The 23632-nt window shown below is 44.1% G+C and overlaps 2 protein-coding genes and 1 long non-coding RNA gene across 4 annotated transcripts in view; 1 reads left to right on the top strand and 2 right to left on the bottom strand.

Moving 5' to 3' along the window:
* The window catches only part of EGLN1 (egl-9 family hypoxia inducible factor 1), a 34450-nt gene extending 24788 nt beyond the window's left edge, over positions 1-9662 (bottom strand). The window contains exon 1 of the mRNA XM_030268294.4: positions 8293-9662. Coding sequence (XP_030124154.3) covers positions 8293-9207 — 915 coding nt within the window. The 5' untranslated portion in view covers positions 9208-9662. The remainder of the gene's footprint in view (positions 1-8292) is intronic.
* LOC140683526 (uncharacterized) lies at positions 9328-15777 on the top strand. Its single transcript, XM_072926125.1, has 2 exons — positions 9328-10005; positions 14487-15777. The coding sequence occupies exons 1-2, from the start codon at positions 9328-9330 to the stop codon at positions 14637-14639; spliced, it is 831 nt and encodes a 276-aa protein (XP_072782226.1). The 3' UTR covers positions 14640-15777.
* A 1843-nt stretch (positions 15778-17620) lies between these two features.
* LOC140683743 (uncharacterized) overlaps positions 17621-23632 on the bottom strand; it is a 50665-nt gene continuing 44653 nt past the window's right edge. For both annotated transcript variants that reach the window (XR_012055125.1, XR_012055126.1), the window contains exon 3: positions 17621-22651. This is a non-coding gene — a long non-coding RNA (uncharacterized lncRNA). The remainder of the gene's footprint in view (positions 22652-23632) is intronic.

Below are 23632 nucleotides of genomic sequence, written 5' to 3'. Positions count from 1 at the left end.
AGTTTTTAATCCAGAGCAATTTAAATTCCACATTATGACAACCGTCAGGCTAAACAACTATTTTAACTTTTTTATTCCATTTGACTGGTAACTTCAGGACTGTTATAGACTATATAAATGCAGCTGCCTGACTTACTCAAGTAGGAAGATAATAGATCCTGGCATACCAGAAGGGCAGCAAACCACAGAAAGACTATGCCCAGCAGAGAATCCTATAGCCTCTGCCACCTCACCGAGAATTTCAAGCTATCAATGGAAGAAATTGACATGAATTGGTAATACAAGCTCTTCCTGGAAATGGATTTACAATACCTTCATACAAAAAGACAAATTAAACAAAACAAACAAAACCCAGGAAAAATAAACCAAATCAAACAAATACATATAAGGCCCTAATGTCTTCAGCATTTAGTGCATTTTTTAACTTGACAGTCAATGCAACAATTCCTCCACCCTGCTAGGACCAAAAAAAAAAAAAACCCACCTCCCTCACTGCATTCACCTTTGTATCATTTACAACATCATGTTTGTTTTTGCTGAAACAAAGCAAGGCAGTCTCAGGCTCTGCTCTCACTACAACACATTGAGGTGACATAGCAGCATCTCCTCAAAGTTGTACATAATTTCTACATTGCAGAATGCCTTCATGATAAAACTATGTGCTCTAAGCTGGTCTGAGCCTAAATTAATGTGCAAAATTAATCCTTGGGTATTAAATAACCTTTCTCTTTAGGCCCCATTAGTTATCCTACAGGTACGGACTTCATCTCTTTGTCAGAGCACTACACACACAACATATTGATAACCACCCTACCTCCACACACGACCTCTGCACAGACGTGCAGGCGCGCACACTTCTACCCGATTCCTATTTATAACACCATGTGCTAACAAAAATACTCTTAAACAGTTTTAAGTTAAATACCAAAGAACAAGAAAGTCTTCAAGTGTAAGCAGCTGTTACGTGCATAAAAGCATTGCTCTATTTTTGACAGACGCTGCCCTGGAACAGTGAGTGGATTTTGACCTGAAGCTTATGACTGCCACTTACCAGCTAATTCTGGCACAAGCCTGCACTGGAAATATGCCTGACCACCCATCTTAACCAACAACCTTCAGAAACTAAAAGGAGTTCACAAGGATTTAATCAGCACCAAATTACTTTTCCAAAATTCCTCAAAGACTAGTGTTAGTGCTCCTTCTGAAGAGTCTAAGTATGTCACAAATGCAGAAGACAAAAAGGATATAATAAATAATGATTATTTCACCCAGTAGTAACTGCAAAGTCAAATAACTCTACTGTTCTATTCAATAAAAATACTGCTTTCAAAATACTGTTTTCTTAGTGAAGCGTAAAAAACATGCCAATGAATAAAGAACTTGAATTGATATAATCTGAGTATGCTGATTTCCAAAAAACACTTGTACAGTCCTTGCATTGTCTGCAGTCACTCCCCCACTGAAAAGTAAGAAAATGCAGCAGCACAAGAGCCAGGGAGCCCCACGAGTGTCCTGCTGTAGAATTCACTAACCAACCCACTCACACAAGTCCCAAAATTAATTTTAGAACTGAAAAAAGTGCTGTCTTTGTACAAGAGCTCTCTAAGGAGTCTAAAGAGAAACTATTTAATCTCTGGATAGGCAAGAAGAAATTTTTGCTTTATGTAGAGTATCTGTTTCCCTTTTATAAAAAGTTTCCTTTCTGCTGCAGGAGAAAGCCTTCCTTTAAATTGCAAGTACACTATGTACATACCTAGAGGTACAAACATACGTACTATCAGAACAGTACAGAACAACACAGAAGCAACCAGAAAGACAGCATCATGCAAAATTCCAATAGCAACCTAGCCTGTTCTAGCCACGAGCCATCAGATAATAATCAAGACAGGCTACCCAACTGAATTACAAAGCGAATGAACATGGCAAATACCACAGAAGAAAATAATATGCTGTCAATTTATTTTTTCAGGAAATAGCTAGCAGCCTATTCAGAAATTAAGCACCATTTAGAAAAAAAGGAAAACATCTCTCAACCAACCAATCAAGGTTACTGATACAACTAACCCAGGGATCTGAGAACTGCCGTTCAGACAGTCCTATGACTTGGCAGGACATCACTTGCAAAGAATTTCAGTCCAAGAGGCCACAAGGAAGGGAAGACAGCTCTTCCTCTCAAGCTGTACAGCTATGATGAGAAGCATCCCACTTAATTCTTAGGCAGCATTAAATGAATCCATTCTGTGCAGAAGAGACAGCATAGAACATCAAAGAAGCAACATAGTCAAAAAATCATTAGTATCACTGGCAGGAAAAAATTAATTATCCATAGTGTACCGAAATCACTGATGAGCACAAGCTATAATGCCACAGGTTCCTTATCTCCAGAACAGTAGCAACTAAAAAATGTGAACTCTAGTTACAGTCAAAAATGGCTTGGAAAAGCAAGAAAAACAAGCACTGGAGCTGGCTTAAGGGGATGGGGCTGAGCAGGGACCCTCCTCAACAGCAGCAAACAGAAGCAAGCTGCAGCACACTGTTCATGGCAGATGACATGAATCCAGCTCTCTTGAAACAGAGGTCAAGAACATCTTTGATGCTAATAAAACTCTAGAATAAGGGATAGGAACAGCCAATAATCTTAAGAGAAGATTGATTTTGAAGCTGGGAGTGTGTGAGAAATCAGTTTTCATTTGGAGAAAATACATGTTCCACTGTACATGTTATGTGGGATCACCTGGCGAGTAGATGAGCAAAGTTTCTGTCTAGAATTGTTGTAAGAAAGATTCTTGGAGGACAGAAGTATGTGTTTCTGATGGCAAGAACTGAGTCTCACACCGAGCACACAAGAGCAGAAAAAAGAAAAGAAAGAAAAAAACTACATAGCTAGTGAAGATTTCTTAAACTATGTTTGAATTTTCAAGGGCAAAATTTGGGAGAATCAGGCTCAAGTGCTAAACTAAGGCTGTAGTTTGGCAAACACTTTAAACTGGCATAAATTTGCATTGCTGCTGAAAGAAAGTCTCACCATCTGCCAGTCCTCTGTGCCAGCACAAACATCCGAACACTGAACCAGGAGCACTTATTTTGCCAGTTTATTTTTCAGATGGATCAGTTCCCCAAAACCAGTTCACAGGATGGCCATGTAAATACTTGTGCTGGCAAAGAAGAGTGAATACTCCTCCAGCACTGCCAGCCCAAAATGTTCATTGAACTACAGCCTAACACACAGGGGTGTGGAGAAGTCCTAGCAGTCACAGGTGGTGCACCCCACCCTTGGACACATTATATTCATACAACATTTCAAAGTTGCAGTCACCACACAGCTGCCCCTCAGAAACCAGCACATCTCTATTTTCTCTAGTAGGAGAACCTGTCAGAATCTCAGCAATTCTAAAGTTGGCTGTAAACAAGAGTATTTTCTGGATGCTGCTATGCTTCTCCATCAAAAGATCATTTGCAGGAGTATCCCCAGTCACTCTCCTGACCATCTGCTTCATCTGGGACCCAAAAGGCTTGTACATGAGGAATAGCAAATCAAAACTACAGTCCTCACATATCAGGGCTCTACTCTAACAGGGATTTAAGAATGGTGTGTGGGCTGTTGTGTATCCATGGATCACCACACAATCCTTCGAAGACAGCACACTCGTCTACAAGAAAACAACATCACCAACAGAAGCGCTGCTGTCAGGGAAACAACCAACAGGTAAGGACGAGCACTGGTCATATTCTGTACCAAGGTGAAGCAACACAAGCGAGTACTGGAGACAGAGAGACCTACCCACATCTTCCCACAACTCAGTGGCAAATTCAAAGCTGTACATGAGGTCATTCACTAGGAACCAATCAGATCAGTAAGTTTTCTACCAAGAAATAAATTCAAGGTGTGATAGTGAAACCATCTCCAGAATGATACAGGAGGATCAATGTCATCACACATGCAACAGGCAAACTGAAGAAAAGCCTCCCACTTAACAGACATTCCTAATCCCAGATCTCCAGTCACAGCTCTTGGGTCCTTCAACCAGAGCAGGATTTACCCCAGCTGCACACCTGCCCCTGTGAGCCCTCTCTTTTCTTCTACCAGAGTTTTGGTAACATCATCACTTTCCAGTACCTCCTTGGTTGCCAAGTTCTTATTCCCTCTTATTTTTCATTTGTCTTCTTATTGCCACACATGCTTAAAGTTGTATTTTGTAGAATAAGATTAGTGGAAAGAACACCCATAAATCTTAATTTTCCTTGGTAACATTAATCCAACATGTTTGTAGAAAAGCTGCAAGTGTCAAGAGTAGAGAGCCTCTTCTGTCCAGTTTATAAAAAAGCTAACCGCAGGGTATGAGAAACCCACTCACTCTTGGAGAATTACTTTCTAAAGAAGCATTACTAACTTTGAAAGAATCTAATTTAATAGGGCACAGTCAGACTAGTCTGAATCCAGAGTCCCCTAGGTCTTCAGAAAACTCCAGGATCTCCAGAGTAAGAGATAAGCAATTGCCAGAAAATGCAGAAAAGAAAGTTTGCACAATATGTAACAAGTAAAGCAATTTTTTAAGCTACAGGTGGCTGAGAAGCAGTGAGTTGCCACTAGCCTACTAGTAGAGAGAGCATTAAAATGCAGCAATATGAACAGGATTAGTCTCCTGACAGGTTTCTAGAAGTAGGAATGAAAGAAAAACTAAAGTGATGCAAGAGGGCCTGTCAAACTATCTATTTTAATGTCCTTCCAACAAAAGGCAGAGGGTAGGGCTTAGGAGAGGGCTGGCACTGGGTGTAATGGTGAGCAGAAAGCAGAATAGCTGACTGGATCACATGTCTGGTTATATGGTGATTACTAGGAACCCAGTCCACAACTGGGAAGTTGCAGTATTACTCCAGGACCAGTAAAGGATGTAAGCCTCAGATCAGCAGAGTCCACAACATGGGAAAGAGAAAGCTAACAAAAAAAATCATAAACCTGCTGCCACCCTTAACCCCTTCTTCACGCTCCATATGGGAAAGGAGGAAAAACCATCTCACCTGGGTGAGATTTAGGATGATTTCTTTTCCCAGTTTTGATGAGCAGGCTTTTACCTCCACTAGTCATGTAAGAACAGGACAGGCAAGAAACAGAAATACATGCATGTACAAATGTGGCAACTGATAAGATCAAGGGAAAAAAAAAAAAGAGAATTTATGAAAAGATGAAAGAAGTAAAAACTAGAAAATAACAGGAAGTAGGAGAAGGACAAGAGCTCAAATATGCAAGTATGTGCCACTGTCTGCTAGAGAAAAGAAGGAAGCAGAGTCTGGAAAGAAAGAGAACAAAAGCAAGGAATGCAGTAAGTCAGGACTTCCAAGATGAGTAAATAGTTATCCACTCTAAAAAAAAAATTAGTTAGCCATTCTCCTATACTTGCTGCTGTCTCCACACATCACAAAGGTACCTGGCTAGTTTATAACTAGTGCTGTATAGATATCTTTCAGGCTGGAGAGTTATTTGCTGACACTCAGGAATAGGTAGAACCACATCAGTTTAAGTATATCAGTTATAGGTGGCCCAGGTAACCTAGAGAAAGCGCCTATCAGAGACTTTAAAATATAAAATCTCAGGTCACAATCAACATTTTACCTTATTTCATGTTCTTTGCCTTAATGGACTGGCCCTGGTGAATGTAAATGTTTGAATTAGATCCTATTAACACAACATAGCTTTTTCACTGACAGGCAGGTTTACAAGACAAGAGATTCAGGGTATATATACCTCAGACCCATTTCTTCTTGTTTTTTCATACACTGCTTCTAGACAGTTGAAGGGCATTTCAACAGGCATTTGCCAAAGAAGTGACGGCAGGTTCAATGCCAACACCACCCATGGGTTACAAGTTATATGGTTACAATACAAGCTATTTGAAGTGATACTCTGGGCATCATCTCCTTCTGTTTATTCAACTCTGAGATAAATCTTTGAGAGTGAATGGCAGTTTTCATTCTGCTTTTGCTGGCATTTTAGAGAACTGAGCTTTCCTGCACACTAAAAGCACTGACTTTTGCAGGGAAATAAGCATGGGAAAGTGAGAGGAAAAAGTAATGCATTTCTGTGCCACCAAGGAATAAAGTATTGTGCTTTTACTGATCTGATCCCTGCACCTGTTCTGATCCCCCATACAGAGGGCTTTCAAAAACCAAGCAGGAACATAAAATACAGTAGCCCAGGAATTACAGGCCTGACTGAGGATTACAACTCCAAAAGCCTTGGCATCTATTCTTTACAGAAGCATACCACTGCACATAAAAACAGAAGAAGTATTCCTTTCTGCTGGATAAAACTGAAATCCAGCAAAACCATTGATATTTTTGGAGTGCAAGTTGAAGAGCCTTGAAGAGCTTTAAGACTGCCTGAAAGAGAAGTTGGCTTAGAAAAGTCCTGCAGGAATCTATGAGGACTCTACACCACGTTCCCATTTAAATGTTTTAGCACAGTACTGGTTCAACTGAAGAAATGCAAAGACAGCATTAAGAAAAAAAAAAAATCCCACCCTTTTTTCTTTATCACAGGAGTTTCCCGTGCCCTGAACAAATCCAGGGCTGTTTTTTGCCCTCCAGTTTCTCCCTTCCTCCCTCCCGCAGCTTCCTACCAGCTGAGATTCTGCAGCTGCAGCAACAACAGTCCATCTGTGACAGTGCAACCACCTCGGCAGGATGACTCCTACCATTTCACTCGCTTCCTTATGCTTTAACAGAGGTAGCAAAGTCTGAAGGGGCTTTACCCCTCTTCTTTTTTTTTATTAAACTGAAAAGATACTGATGAATATTCATTACTAGTTCTCTACCAAGGGCATGAATTTTATTTAAAGGACTGGAAGGGAATCACAAATTAGGCTAATACAATGGGAGATTTTTACTTAGTTCTCTGGTCTTGAAATAGAGCTAAAGAGTAAGATTTTTGTGGAAAAGTGACTTAATGAGAGTAAAATAAAAACTCTGCCCAAAGCCGCCCTGCTCCATAGCTGTGATTCCACTGCCTGCCACAACACCATTTGCCAGAGTGCCTCACTGTAACTCACGGGTTTATTGTGCCACCGGTGCACTCACTCACTGTTGCGGGTCTCCTGACCACATTTTTAAGTTTTGCACCTGGCAGGCCACATCCTGAGCCAAGGTTTACCAAAACCCAGCACATTCATGAGAGCCCACAAACACTATGCACTACTGGATCCAGGCTCTTCAGCCAGCACCGCTGCCGGGACACCTCGCAGCCAGCCCCCTGCTTCCCGCAGCCCGTCAGATCACTGTGACACCGTTTTTCGGGAGACCACGAAAGAACGCCCATTTCAATACTCATCACCTAGTGGATAGGCTTCCGGGTCAGGGGGTTTTTAACAAAACGCAGGCATATAAACAACATCACTTTTTTTACCTGGAAACAAACCCTTTCACACCTTCCCGGTGGAGAGCAATCCCCAGGCTGCCCGGGGGACAGCAACCCACCCGTCGAGGCTGCGGCCCAAGCCCGCTGGGGCTGGGGGTCCCGCCACCACCGGGCATGAGAACAAAATTGTTAGGGTTGGAAATGACCTCTGGAGATCATCCAGTCCAACCCTCCTACCCAGGCAGGGTCACCTCGAGCAGGTGACACAGGAAGGCGTCCAGGTGGGTTTTGAATGCTTCCAGATAAGATACTTCACGACTTCCGCGGGCAGCCTGTTCCAGTGCTCTGTCACCCTACACGTAAAGAAGTTCTTCTTCTTGTCAAGAAGTTCTTCTTGTTGTGCTTTAGTTTACGGCCACCGCTATTTGTCCTGTCACTGGGCAACACTGAAGAGTCTGGCACCGTGTTTTTAACATAAACCTCTGAGATAGTTACATACATTAATGAGATCCCTTCTATCCTCTTTTCACTAGACTAAAAAGGCTCAGCTGCCGCAGTCTCTCTTCATGATAGAGATGCTCAAAACCCTAATCATCTTTGTGACCCTCTAGAGAAAGACAGCAGCTTCATTCTCATCTTGAGGAGCTCAGAACTGGACAGGACTCGGAAGCATGAGTCGGCTCCGGGGAGCGGAGCGGCAGCGGGCACACACGCACAGCACAGCCCCACAGGCATCCGCACGGACAGACAGACAACCGGACGGACGTGCGCACACGCACGCAGCCCCCCGGACAGCCGCACACGTGCGCGCACACACGCCCGCAGCCGGGGAAGCGCCGGCTCCGCGGTCCCGCTCCCGCCCCTCGGCCACAACCCCCCGGCAGCGGGAGCAGGGGGAGGCCGGGCATCGGGGGTCCCAGCTCCCGCCCTCCCTCACTCACTTTCGTCCTGCCGTTGATTTTGTAGTTGCCCAGCTTTCCATTACAGTGTCGGATGAGATCGTCCATGCTGTTCATGAGGAGCCGAATGGTCTGGCAGCCCGGCTCCTTGCCCTCCACCCAGGTGATCTTGTCGCCGCGAATGTCCTTGGAAGAGTCGCTCTTCTGGCTGACGAGCTGCCCGTCGGTGAAGCGGCCGGTGTGGTGGAGGGCCCGCACCTCCTCGGCCACCAGCCCGCCCAGCTCCTTGCCGAGGAAGTCGTCCACCACGCAGATGCCGTGCTTGTTCATGCAGGGCACGATGTACTCCAGCGCCAGCCGCTGCGGCACCAGCGACTTGGTCTGCCCGTTGGGGCGCAGCGCGGCCCCACCGGGCCCCGCCTGCACGCCGCCCGGGTACAGGTTCGACTTGTCCCGGTACAGCAGCACTGCATCCCCGGAGGGCGACGGGGACTGGGCCGCGGCCGGTGCCTCCGCCTCACCGCCGGCAGCTGCGGCGGCGGCGGCGACGTGATTGTTGGTCAGCGGGGCGGCCTCGGCGGGGGCCTCCGGGGACGGCGGCGCTGCGCCCTTCCCGACCCCCGCCCGGCTGCCGCTGCCCGCCGCGGCCCCGCCGTGGGCGCGGGGCGTCGGGGGGTGCCCGCCGTGGGGCTCGGTAGCGCCCCCTGCCGCGCCAGCCGCCGCAGCGCCGCCGCCGCGGCAGATGAGCTTGTGCTTCTTCCAGTCCTGGCGCTGGTGCTCCTTGCTGCAGTAGAAGGAGCTGCGGCAGCGCCCGCACCGCAGCAGGTTCTCCATCTTCCCGCACAGCTCGCAGTACTGCCGGTCCCGCTCGCTACTGCTGCTACTACTGCTGCCGCTGCTGCTGCCGCTCTCGCCCTGGCCGCCCTGACCGGCGCCTCCACCGCTGTCATTCGCCATGGCGCTGGTGGTGCCGCCGCAGCCCCTCTCCGCTGGGTCGTGTTATGTAAGGAGGCGGGCGGGAGCGGCGCTAACGCGGGCCCCCGCCCGGCCGCGCGGGGAGGGAGCGCTTACTGCATCATGGCCGCCCGGCTCCGGCTCCGCCGCGGCCCCCGCCGCCCTCCGCCTCCGCCGGCCCGCGGCCTCCTCCGGCGCGCGGGGGCCCGCGCCGCCCTCCCTGCGCCGCTAACGCTGCCTAGCGCCGCCTCATCGCCGCCCCACCGGCGGCGGAACGGCCGAGGGGCAGCGGAGTGGCGCGGTGCGGCGCTGCCTTCCGCTCCCCGCCGGCCTCTCTGCCCGGTGCAGCGCGGGCCGGCGCGGCCGCCGCCTCTCCCCACCGCGCCTCCGCCGCTCTGCCGGGGCGAGGAGGAGGAGGCGCCACTCCAGCGGCCCGCTGTGCACGTACGCCACTTCCAGCCCGCCAGCGCCGCCGGCGCGTCAGGCGGGCGTGGCCGGGCGGGCGGGGCCGGCTCGGAGCCGGCCGCGTCCTCCGCGCCGCTGCGTGAGGGGCTGAGAGCACCGCTGCAGTCACGGGCTCACGGACAGGCCGCGGGGCCGCAGGGCTCTTGTGGGGATGGCGCCCTTCCCCCCGCTGTGGCGAGTGCGGCCTTCCCGGCGGGGACAGCGGGGAAACCGCTGGGCGGTGTCACTGCTCTGGGCTGCCGGGGCCGCCCCGTCGTCGCCGGGCAGGTCGCTAATCTGAGGGTGGCCTGCGACCCCAGTAGCGAGCTGCCCCTGTGGGGTGTGGGCCTGCCGCAGGTGAGGCGCGGGCACCGAGGAGCGGCGGGTGACGTGGAAGCTGGGCACGGCGGCTCCAGTGACAGGCAGGGTGGCGGCGGCGGCACCTGGCTAGAGTGGGTTTTGTCACTCCCATAGGCCCCAAAATATTCCTGCCGGGTAGCTGGTAGAGCGGGAGAGACGTGCTGTCTCCTTCATAAATTAACACGTGGCTTGTGTCCCGCCTAACGGAGTAGTAGTGAAGGCTGGAGCCAGGCTAATTAAGAAATGAAAAGGCAAAAAGCAGGAAGAACGAGCTAGGTGATGTAGCTGCCAAAACAAAGTGAGACCAGGAGTTGGAGCCTGTGCTGTGATGAACATGGCAAAGTCCCTGACAGGCAAAAGGAAACTCATTTGGCAGAGCAGCGCTGGTGGAGGGACAAAGGTCTCGGCTCAGTCACGTCAGTTGTCAGAAGCCACATGGGCATCTGGACTCCTCTGAGGTGACGTTTAAGCTTCCACTTGATCCAATTAATCGTGGCTTTGCTTGCTTGTGGTATGGTTTAGGAAAGTGGAGTTTCCTTCAGTACAGCCCAACACGGTGGTTGGTGCTTCAGAGCCAGGTGGTGAGGCAGAGCAATGATTACTCCTGGACTGGATGTTCTCCTGCCCATCTCCTCAGAGAAGCATTTGGTGAACTGACAGCAAATAGCTGCTCTGTGGGCTGGGCTGGTGAGACACGATGCATACTATTGGTCTGCACTGTAAGTTAAGAAAATCCTTTCTAAAGCCCAAGAAGGGTAAAATACATGACCCAATATTACAGATCTTGAGGTAGAAAGGTGAAATGAACGCAGAGGCTGCCACAGGACTTCATGTGACATTGGATAAGTGATTTTTTCTCTGCCACTGTAAAAGAGGAATACTAATGCTTTTGATTCTCACAGGCTTTTGTGAGGTTTAACACTGCAATACTCTTGTATTATAGTGACATGACTTTATGTATGCAATTAAAATGGTTTAGTGCTTATCTCTCCTATAGAACTGGATGTAGGATTGATTGGCATAGCAAGAAGTCTTGGAGGAATGTTTGGCATTAAGTGTACTATATGAAGAATGCAGGAGAAACAAAGTGTACCAAGGCTGCAAGTGCCTTGTGGTGCATACATGAAAAATGAGAAGGAAAACCGGGGTGAATTATTAGAAAGGCTAAAGGAGGACAAGGTCATGAAAGCACAGTGGATAAAATTTCAAGGTGAATATGACTAGTGAGCTCCAAGGGAGAATTAAAAAGAATCACACAACCAAAGGAAAAGATGGCAAATGAACTGGAAACGATGGCAACTAAAAACAAAATTCCAGATTAGTAAATTCTTTGTAGTAAGGGCTGAAAGAAGTGGATTAAAGGCAAGTTTTAAATCTAGTGCATGAAGTGGACAGATTTTTAACGTATGTTTAATGAGAGTTTTTCCTTCAACTGTAGGTATATGAGGTATGTCAAAAATACTTGGTTTAGGCATTCCTCTAGCATGCTTTAAGATGAGATTAATTCAGCTGATTTCCTTGGACTTGCAGCATTGTTAAACTGGGCTAAATGAGAAGAGAGTTAAGGCTGTTGTTTTCAAAAATTTGAGAAATGCAAACAGTGGTATTCTGCCAGATAGAAACTGAAGAGTTAAAGATCTTTTGCATTTGTTGTGTACTCCTTCAGCAAACACAAGAGAGATGAAAGTCACAGACTTGAAACTCAATCATCCAACCATGAAACAACTCGGAAAAAGACCAAGGCACAAATATGGTGCCTGGCTAAAATCTAATGATAGTTATTAATTTACAGGCTAATTTGGCTTCAGAAGTCTTATGTTCTTTCCCTCTCTTTTCCACATGTTTTTTGGGATACAGTTAAAGGTCTTAGTTTTCACATTTGCTAATGTGCAAAGCTACTTCAGGTTGTCTTGACATCATACTGTCTCACAGCATGGTCAACAGAAATACCAAGTTCAACAAAATCCATTTTTGGGAGTATGAAGTATTTGCCTTATTATTGCAGCACTACACCAGTGACACAAAACTTAATGAAGGTTGTTTTACAGTGACAAAGCTGTGTTGAGGAGCAGTGGTGGTAAGGAAACTCAGGAAGACAATGAGTATTTATATTACAATAGTGTCTGCAACATGCTAGAAATATTTTCCTAGCATAGAAGACTCTATTCATTGCCAGAGAGCTTGTGCCTTAGAAGTGTAAGGACAAAGCACAACAAAAAGCAACATATGGTATACTAAGTAACATGATCAATATGATGGTTGCCAGAACAGAGGAGGAAGGGACTTCCTAATTTCTTGTCTGTGTCAGTGAATGTTGGAAAAGAGCTTTACTGCTGACTAAGTAATGATGAGACATACTGCTTTGCAGAGGCAGTGAAAAGTCTTTAAAATTAAATACCAGTCATGATGAGGATGTTATGGGATAAACTTAGTGCAAGGTCATAGTTTTTTATCACCACTTAGATCTGATATGTTTATTAGAAAGGGGGAAAAGGTTGGTCAATGAATAACTTTTCTGGTTTTATTAAGTAGTAATAATAGCTGCATTTATACCATGCTTTAGATAGCTTGTGTACTGCAGCACTGAGATTATATAAGCAACCAAAAAAGAATCTTTGAAGCCTGGGGAGAAGGGGAATGCAGAGTAACAAGATTATAGAAGGTTACAAAGTCAGTTTAGAAATAGAGTTTAAATGAAAAGTAATCTCATGTTGAGATAGTTTTGCTGTGAATAGGAAAAAAAGTGCTTGGACTCCAGGCTAAGTTTTTAATTGGTGCCAGAAAGCCTTTTGGAAGCTACATGTGCTTCTGAGGTCGGTGGTAGCATCAGGCATCAGTGAGACTGATGCATGTCCACAACAGCATCATTATTAAAAGTCAGAACTTGGGGGCTTGTAGCATTTGCTGTCCTCCACCCAGACCACTCCACCATGTTCTTCAGCCTGACTGCTGGTATTCCACTTAAACCATTATTCACTGGTCTCAACAGTGCCATTTTTCAAGCTTGCTTTTCATACTAGCAAGTGAACTGTAACAGGTTTGCAGATTTTCCAAATTAAAGGAGAGAGCTGTTTGTCTGAGTTGGATTCTCTGTTAAACTCACTTCCTTTCTAATCAGGACAAAGTGTACAGAGTACATCCACAAGGCTATGCAAGTGCTCCTTTGTTGAATGCACGCTCTTTTCCTGAGGTACTCAAAGGGTTAGCATGTTTTATTCATCTCCCAGATACCTCCACTGGCCCCTGTTTCTGCAAAGCAAGGAAAGGATCACCCAGTAGACGTGATCTGAAAGGTGTGGGGTTATTGCCTGGTGGGACTAGTGCCAGCCATTACAGAGAAGCACATGACCAAACACAGGGTCCCCTCAAATCATTTGGGCAGCATAACTGAGGGGGTCTCAGAACTTTTCCAGATCCAGGCTTTGATATGCCAGGAACTTGGTGTTTTCCACAGTATGAAGTGGCATAGGGCACTTGGGACAACAGAGAATTTTGCTTAAAGCTCTGAAAATAATCTGCAGTTCCCTGTACCATCTTTCATTCTGCTTAGTGCTTGTTGATGCCATTGTAGAGTTTCCTTGAAACTTTTTGCTGAAATTAAAGTAACAGAACAAGTTGGTTGTTTATTACTGAATATTGTAATGATCTAATGTTTAAAAGTAAAAAAGCTTTCATTGTATGTGTTTATAAGTGTTGGACTAAATTATAAGGAGTATTCTCAATTACTTTATGTAAACTTGTGTTTAATACTGTCTTTAATATTATGCGATTCCTCCAGGCTGTTTAACTAAAATTGATTTTGTTGTCCCTGGATCTGTCTGAAATTATATACAGTTTAATATCTGGGAATATAGCCCATTTTTATTACACCAAAAATATGGTTAGGGTTGATCCAGAGAGATTTATACATATTAAATTTCTTGTCTACTGTAATAATTTTGTTCATATTTAAGGAAAATTAACTATGCTAGTGAAATACAAAACAATGGGATTTTTTTCTTTTTAACTGAAAATTTTGCTTCCAGATGTCTGTATTTGTAAAGCTATGGAAATGCAGCATATCTTAGAAAATGCTCAAGAACAACTCATTCCAGTTTTGTCCTCATTTTAAACTTTGTACCATGGAAAGTTCAAAAGCTTTTTTTTTCACATTGTTTGTGATATTTCTCCAGAGGGAGTATTTCTGGCTCTGGTTAGAAAAGAACTCCCTGTCTTACTAAAGATTGACAATTATGTACATTTTTTTGGCCTCTAACTTAAGCAAGCCAGCAGGCCCTCGGGGTGCTTGAAGTCCAGTTATAAACAGAAAATTACTTTTAAAGAACATTTTTTAAACCCATTTGAAATTCAGTCACTGATACAGTAATAAGCAGTTTTGGGGGCAAAAAAAAAAAAGAGAGATATTCCTGTTTTATCTGTATATAGGTCAAATTTATCTGAACTGCTCCAGAAATTATTCTTGATTTTTCTGCACACAGGTGTTCCAGAGTGAGAACAGAGGACTCCAGCATAAAGCCCAGTGCTTCATAGCACCACAATCACAAAAAGACCTGTTCATTCTGCATCTGATATGTGCTTCCTGCCTCTCTGTCATCATGATTCAGCATGGTGACATGCTGAAAGATCATTAAGGTGGAAACAATGCCGAGCAGTGTTAGGATGATGTGACCTGCCATGATTATTTTGTGTGTACCTGATTTATTGCACATCATATTTTCTCTTTCCTTGTCTTTCAGCTGCCAGACACGTAGTTCGTACTTTTGCCAGTGCCTGGTGTTGTACTTGGAAAAGAGAACAGGGATGCCCTGGGGTGTAGGCAGGGACAGTTTGCCCTCTGCCCCTTGGTTTGGGAAGCTTGAGAATACCTCAGCTCATGCCTTGCAATATACCGTGCTATTTAATGAGTTACAAAATCTCCACCTTTTTTTTTTCTTTTTTTCTGATTACCTATGAGCAGTTACCCAGAGCTCAAGAGAGGAACTCAAGAAGTGTTCCTTAAAACTATGAAGACAAATTTGTTAAAACCCTGGACATTTTATCTTTGGATATGCAGTTGATGCATATCTTTTCCCTTTCTCCAGATCACTAGCACAATTTCTGATACCGCTAAACTCTTTTTCTTATGGAGGCAGTTGTACAAGTAGGGGAGATTCCAAGAAAATGGTGAACTTAAGATATTTGCTGCTATGAGAGACGTGTCTCAGTAATTTAAGAGAGGAAGGAAAAGATAATAATGAGAGAGGTTTTGAGCTGATAAGACGGACTAGGTGGTATTCCTAAATAACACTTAGTGGTTTGATTTTTGTTCTTTTTTTTGATGAGGCAGTTTCATGAGAAGAATGAGGATAGGTTTCATTTTGTTTGTTTTTTGAGTGAACAGTGGTGTCCTCCCTCTTTTCTTGAACAATGGGGACACAATATTATAGCTCATGTTAAAACTATCAAAGTAGCACATCTTTGTGCATCTTTGCCAGGCCTGGCTTCAGATGCACAAAGACAAAAGCACTCTAAGCTTGAACTCCAAAGAGCCTCTGCAATCCAGGTGGACTCAGTACTGTGTTTTCTGTCACTAGCCATTCTTCCTTCTGCCAGGACAGTGCCTGTGTTCCCATGCCCCCCTCTGATGCATAACATGATTCAATGTCCTATTGCTCTCCTGCCATTGCACCCTTCAGTGTCTATCACATCCCAAGGGCTTTGTGATGTCTATTCTTGCATTTCCATTCCTCCCAAAGACACAGTGCCCTTACTCTATGCCTTTCTTATTTGCTTTCAGTGCTCCTCTTGTGCCCTTCTTCAACACTTTCTTCAGTTGTGATTCATTTAAGACACAGTGTGGTGTTGCTGCCACCAGAAGGGGTGGTTCTGCTTCCTCCAGAGCCTTTCTCCTTGGCTTCATTCTTGTCAAGCCCTTTGGTGAGTCAGTTCAAGAGAGTAGTTTTCTGTTGGATTAACAAGTTGGATCAGCTTACCAAGCGGTTTGATGTGGTGTAAGAGAGGGTGTGGGACCAGCAGGGCAAGGATCTGGGAGGGAAAAGCAGGACCACCCAAGTCAGAATAGTAAACTGACTCAGTCATATAATGTAATTTCACTCTTATTTACTTCGCATTGTGTAACTTGACCCATTTCTACTTTCTCTCTTCTCTGATTGAAGTGAAGCTTTTCATTTTGAAACTATTGAGGGAATCACCAGATCCAAAGTGCAGTGTATTTTGTACCAAGAAAGGATAATGGCTAGCATCACTTGATACTGCCATCTAAGGATGCAAGGAGAGATGTTTCAGGCTATTGGTGATGCAAACAACATGTCAGGGACTCCAATCTTGTAAGTTTTTGTTTGTTTCTTTGTTTTTCTTTTCAGGTTTTAGTAGTTGAAAGGTTCTGGCTGTTGATGATAATAGTTATTGATATTTTAGAACTGAACTCACATGTTCAGTTCTAAACATATGAGATATTGATGCTCATTATGGTGGTGTTCCCTGTCTTATTCTGCCTATGCTAACAAGCACAACCCTCTGTGCAAATACTCTTTGACTAATACCAGAGTATTAGGTATTAGTATAAGATATTTAATGTTTTAAAGCACATCCCAAGCAACTTATACCAAGGACAGTTACTTACTAAACCAGGAATGCTAGTAGTGGATATACAATAATTTAAATTCCCATATTACCAAAACTGTTGTCTTCTCCCTGCATGATCTAAACTGATACTATTAATTTCATCTCTTTCAATGGGCATTCAGATAGCGCAATGCTGTTCATGAATCCACTGAAACATAATGTTGGAATTGTACATTGGAGAGCTGTTAAAAAGCAGTAGTGAAAGATTAAGTCTCAGAAAATTAAGCTTACAAGGATTTTGTGCAAGTGCACAGATGGATTTGTATTATTAACATCCTTGTTTTGTGTTCAGAGTGATAGTGTGTGCTACAAGCTGTAATTAGCGCTGGGTTGTGAATGAGTCTTGCTATCATTCTGCATCAGCTTGCCACTGTTTGAGTCACCTGAACCTGTTCCTTGCTCATCCAGTCATCTAGTTAGTGACTTAGAGAAAAGGTGGCATTTTATTGGTACTAAAAGAAATGGCCTTTCATTTTTATGCAGAAGCAAAAAACAGGTCAAGAAGCAACTTGTTCCTTCTTCATCCACTTACAGTGCAAGGGAAGATGATAAGATTTGTCTTGTCAGGAGGTGGATTTCACTTTTTATTCCTTTCCTGTTGCATTAGGCTTATATATTCTCCCTGGAACTATTATCTTTTTTGTTGTTGTTTCAGGTGTATATTGGTGTTTGTTCATTTGTTTATATCAGGGAGTATGTGTGTACCCTCAGATTGTCGGTAATGCTGGGACCATGTTCCATGTTTTCATTAAAAAGCAGATTCCTAAAGAAGATTTCTCCTTTAGATTAGAGATTCCTCACTGTGTGATTGACTTCTGACTGGAGGGGAAAGGCAGACAATAGATGTAGATTCTATCCTCATCTGTTTACCAAATTGTTCAAATGGCTGTTGAAATTTGTGTAGGAGGCAACACTCCTCCCTTTGTGCAAATACATCCTCCAATAAAAGCCATGTGCTGTGGGCAGAAGTAGTCAAAGGCTTGCTGCCTTTTTCTTTCTTTTTTTTTTTTTTTAATAAACAGCAGCTTATCAGTTTCAGAGGCTGAACATGGCCATCTCATATAAGCACACAGACTGTGTTTGTGGATATACCGCCTGTGAAGCCAGCCTGACTCCTGCCTTATTTTAGTTGCAGCTATAGCCATTTATTTAGCTATTTTAAAGCATATTCTGTATTTGACTTGTGACATAAGTAAACAAAATGCTGAATCATATCTTTGTGGAGCAACATGCAACAGTGCATTTGTTAATGGAACCTTATTTTTTATTAAAAAATATCAGCCTCAATCTTTTAAGGAAAAATCACAGCACAAAGCTAAAAACAGTTTTTCTTCTCTGTTATCTTAAGATAGCTCTGAATCACAGACCTAGGACAAAAATCAATTGAGAATATGAGTTCATGGTAGAGAATCTGCCCCAAGATTGTCAGGAAGAAAAGTTTTCAGAGGTTCATAAATGTCAATGTATAACATCAAACACATGCCTGGTGCACTACATACTGTACTGCAAAGGTTTAGTGATTGTTAGATGCTGGGCAAAGTTCTAAAGCAAGATGGAAACTCATTTCCCTTTGAATGCCTTCAGAGCAGCTAGATGTGAGCTCTTCCAGAAAACTCTCTGGAAACTTTCATCTAGCCTCAGTGCTCTATAAATAGAGGAGGTCTTCATCCCTGAGGAGGTTTTGCAATGTCATGTGGGGGAGTGCTGAGCTCCAATGGAGGCAGAGGAAACAGTTGTGGAGCATTGTGGTGGAACCAGAAAGGGGAACAGGATCTCCTTCATTGTGAGATGAGGTGTGAGGACAGGTTGAGAGGAGAATAATTAAGATATAAGGCTATTCCCAAAAATGAGTGTGGAAGAAGAAATTCCCTTAAATGCTATACAGAAACAACTGCCAGCAGTGTGGAAAATGAAGCCACAGTGACCATCAGCTACAAATGACAAAAAAAGATACCTGCCTCAATCAGCCAAGAAACACTCCTGAAGGAGGGGATCTTTCCCTCCCCACCACAAATGGAGAAATGGTTTCACTGGGACCAGTGAAGACAGCAATACATGCTGTAAGAAATTCTGTAGTTTACTACGTAGAAATTATTCAATTTTTTGATGGACTGTCATGAATGTGATAATATATGACAGAGTAATCACAAACATAACTCTGGACTAAGTCCCAAGGACAAAACACTTGGAATTCTGTTTCTGAAAAATATGTAAATATAGAAGGAAACCAGGTGACTGTTACAGAAACCAGAAGTGCCTGACCTAACACTCTCCCTTTTCATTAATGTAGGTCCTTTGATTGTGATGGCAGATTAAAAAACACTGTCTTCCAAAACTCAGCTACACTGTATTTTCCAAGATTTAGCTACAGTTTAAATATGGGGGAGAAATTGGGTTTGGGTAAAGTTTGATGTATTATTTTCAAAAGAAATAACTTTAAAAAATGGGATTGAGAAAGGAAAATTTCGCTCTGACTTCTGATAGCTCAGCCTCATGGCAATATCAAAGTCTTGTATACTATACATTTGAAAGAGGCATACTCCATTACTTGTTTGGTTACTTTTGGGGGGAAAAATCTGAAAATATAAAAAAAGAGGCTTGATTTTGGCTAAGGTCAGTAATTTGGAGTGAACAAGGCTAATTTTGGAGGCAATATTCTGCCTCCAGAAGAATGAAAAAATGAAAGCAAACTATTTTCCTGCTTACAGATTGCATATTGAACACTGGTCTATAGATAAGTTATTTTTTGATCTTGAAGACCTTTGAGATGCAATCTTTAAATGTTTTTCTTCCTACCAGCAGAGTTTCAGAGTTAAGAGAAACCTTTATTTTGTTGATATAAAAACAATATGGAAATAATAATAATATAGGAAAACTGAGCCACTGCCCGACAAGGCTATCATTCCTCTGCCTTCCTGAAAGTATCATCCAGCTACAATTTGTTTAAAAAAACTTACAATTCCTTCATCTCTCTAATGGTGAGGGAGGAGTGTTTTCTGTACCAGAACAGTGCTTACTTCTTTCAGTGTGCTGAGGTTTTATGGTGGAATTTTAAGACCAGCCCTTAGATGGGCTAGAATGTATGATACAAAGTGCTAATTGTAAGGTAAATTACAAGGAGAAAAACCTCACAAAACCAAAACTGATGACAAATCACTTGGTCGTGCTTGGCTTCCAAGTAACCGGGACAAAATGTACAAATGGGAGGGGATTATCTAAGTGTCATGCATTAGCTCCCAAAAACTTCCCTTTGCTTTTTTATAGCAGTGAGCAAAGTCATTCTCACATATCCTAGCCTGCTGCAACTGAATAGTCTACTGCAATCTCAAAGGCCACAATGGAAAGAGTTTCTTAATGTAAACAAGCCTGTTCACACACACCAGTGGGAAGTAGTCACTCTAATGTTTATGTAATCCCTCTGAGCAGCTTCTCAGACACGTTGAAGTCATGGACCCATAGCTGAGATGTGTTGTGTGGTTTTAAGAATATTTTGTTAACATTTTGCTAACTACTGAAATACATTGTTCATAAATTGGTCTGGCTGCTTGCTGTTGTTGCTGTGAGAGCATCTGAGAAAGAAGGGAGAGGCTAGAACTTGTTTTCAAGTGGTTTATTGACTGTTAAACTCATAGCTAGAATAAAAGCAGCAGCAAATAACCTGATCTTTGTGTTACAACAGTGCACAGTCTCACCTTCTCCCTTTTTGCATCGTATTTCCTATCTAGGTCACTGTGCAGCGTAAGGCTGTTGATTCACCAGATAATGTTTCCACACATTGCCCCAGACATGGTGATGACGGGCAGGTTTTCAGACTGTTTATGCAAATCACTAGTGTCTTGAGCCTACTCCTGACACAAATTTTACTTTCCTCCTTGCTGGTTTGGTGCCTGGTATGGCTTGCCCAACCTTATGGATGGCACTGACTATACTGACATCTAAACAGCTTTGTAGATAAGGCCATCTTGCTGTCAGCCTGTTAAACACAGATTCTGTCACTGCCCTGCAACTGCTGTGTAATTAAATGGTTCTGCTAGGCATACTTTGGCTTAATAAGTTTTATGAGTCATGGTGGCAAAGAGAGAGGAGAATCCCCAAAAACAAGAATGGGCATAAGCACCCTCTTGATAATTATCTTGTTTAGAGAGTAATGTTCTTGTTGTACCCAGAAGTCAACACCAGGTCTCCTTGGATCCCTTGTCAGAGAATCTCACACTGATGCCTGCTAAGGTACCCGGAGAAAGTGATTTTGCAGTCTGAATTACATAAAACAGTACTACAGGTACTTGCAAGAAAGTGGTTTGTTTGTGGCATCTTGATTTGAGAGTACTTGAGAAGGAAGGAAGGAAGAGGTGAGAACTTGCAAATTCTGTGCTCTCATAAGCTCAACCCCAAACCCATCTACACCACAGGACACATACTACACCTAGGAGAAGAGCATTGCTAGTCCCCAGTAGTCACGATCTGAGTGTTTAAAGCATCACCAAAACTATGTCTCACTAGCTGCAAGCAACTAGGGGCATAAAAACTGCTGGTGTGAGAAGGCAGCTCAGCGGCATCATGTGCTTGTGTGCTGAGGCAGAGGGGATGCAACCTGCATGGCTAGGACCTTCCATACCCTGTTGTTCCGGGAGGGAGGGACTGTGCCCCTGGCAGTGTGTGCAGTGTGGTGTGGCCCTGCTTGACCCAGTTGGACCTCAATGGAGCATATAGGGATGAAAAAGTGTTGGGCACATCTGGAGTTCCTCTGACCAGATTCACCCTCTTGGTGTAGCTTGCACTGAACACAAACCAAAGTAATCTCCTGGGTGCATGGGGTGGATCAGCACAGAGGTGCCCAAGTCAATGTGTTAACTCCAGGTCTGTTGGCTGAGGTGATTACCACTCAGCCAGTTCTCAGGCACACACACCCCTTCAGCTTTCCTTGACCTATTTACTAGCATTGAACTAGATACAGGCAGACCTTGTGTTTCAGCTGCCTGAGCTAGCACGACTCACTTTAATTCCAGAAGACCAGGCAAAGCATACAAACAGTTTTGCTGACAAAACTGGGAGGGTAGTGGTGGTTAGGAGGAGAATGGTAACAGCCAGGGTGGGATTGGGCTGAGGTACTGACACTTCAACAACAGCTGGAAGAAGACTTGAGTCTCCAGCCTGCCTGGGTCCATATGGCTGCAGACAGACTATAACTGCACAAGCAGGGCTTTGAGTAAAGTTGTTCCCTCCCTTCCTTTTCCCATGCTGCCCCAGGGGTTGCTGCAGCTGCCTCAGCAACCTGCCTGCCCCTCCTGTGGCTCTCCTTGTCTCACCTGAGCCTGGTGTTCTCATGCAGGCACTGCTCGTGCTGAGCCAGCTTGTGTCAAATGCTTGCAGCAGCACACAGCACAAATGACAGGGCTCTGTGCTGTTCCCCAGATGGGACAAGGATCTCTGCTGCAGCCCCTCTGCTTAGCTTGTCCTTTCACCTTAAGCTCTTCATCTATCTGGGTCCTGTTGCAAATGCTGAACTAACCCTTAATAACCCTGAGAAGGGATGGAGGCTTAAATCTGATGAAAGATTAGAGTATTTTAGCAGGATATATGCTTAACTAAGGGTCCTGGGTCTGTAACTAAAGTCTAAAATGCCCCCAGGCAGCTGGCTACACCCCTGGTGGTGCCAGGACTTGCTAAGCAGCTGCCTGTGTGAGCTGCTGGTCCCTGTTCAGTCAGATCTGCTGCTGCCTGTTCAAGATCAGGACACCAACTTTCTTTGGTGGTCATCGAAGGTGGCACATGAAATACTTTGCAAAACCCTGAAAACCTGACACAGATGTCTGACCTGCAGAGTGGAATTCACACAGCCTGTTTCTCCAGACACAATTTCTTGCTTCTTACCTTTTCAGTCCTCCAGGCACTTTTTGAGGTAGCCACCAAAGCACATGCTTGAGGTGCTGGCAGAAGAGAGGCCTGTGCTAGCAGGAAACACGGTCTGTATATGAAAAGCATGAGAGGTCTGGCATACAGCAGTTCCAGTTTGTAAATCCTAAAAACAAAACAAAAAAAAAAAAACCCAGTAAATTAAGCTGTCTGCTTGTTTTGGCTCTGGTGATTGGAGATTGAAACTAGGTAGTGTGAATTGGTATAATTTAATTTTCATGACTGTCTTTTATAAGCTCTAAAGCTCTGCATCTCATATGACTTACAATCTTTATGGGCTTCATTTTTGATCTCTTTTTAGATGTTGGTATATCCATGCTATTTTTAATCTTGCAGACTATTTTTTAGTAATAGCTACAAGATACATTCTTTTTTTTAGCCAGCCTGGTAGCCCAAACTCCGCCAGACTCTCCTTCTTTATACCCTGTTTGCTGCAACATCCTTTCTCTGATTGTGAGACATACACTCATTGACCCTGCAGCTGTATACACATTGACAGGGCTGCTACAAAAGTTGTTTTCTTTGCTTGCTGTTTTGTCACACCTTTCCACTGATCTCCTTACCTCAGTAAGAGAAGAATTCAACCCAACTTATACAAGTCCATTTATATTGTGGCTGATGGTATTTCTCTGTATGTATGGATGGGCTTCTTTGCTGTGCACAATGGGTGGAACGACTTTGCTCTGTGTGCCATACATGGGGAAATATTGTAAAGCTGCTCTCTACAAGCACAGATTGAGTTTCACTGATTTTAAACCATAAAACACACCTGCTTATCTTTGCTTTAAGAACCTTCCAAGCCTATCTCCATTCTTTCCAGCACAAAATACAAGGTGAAATCCCACCTTCAAGGTGATGCTGTATTTCCCCCTGATTAGATTTTTACCCCTGCAACTTTTCTCTCTTTACCATGCTCCCTTTCACTTCCAGGAGATACCTCAGGAAACATCTGCTTCCCAGAAATTCCTTAGACCATCTGCAGTCAAACTGGCAATGGCAAATCTGTAGGTGTCCCACTGCAGGGCTACTGCACTTCTAAGTGGGGGTGACATAAAGTGCTATCACATCCTGCTCAAGTTCTTTGCAT

This window comes from Taeniopygia guttata, chromosome 3, assembly GCF_048771995.1.
Source record: "Taeniopygia guttata chromosome 3, bTaeGut7.mat, whole genome shotgun sequence".
NCBI classification, from domain to species: Eukaryota; Metazoa; Chordata; class Aves; order Passeriformes; family Estrildidae; genus Taeniopygia; species Taeniopygia guttata.
This window is presented reverse-complemented; position numbering and strand designations above follow the sequence as displayed.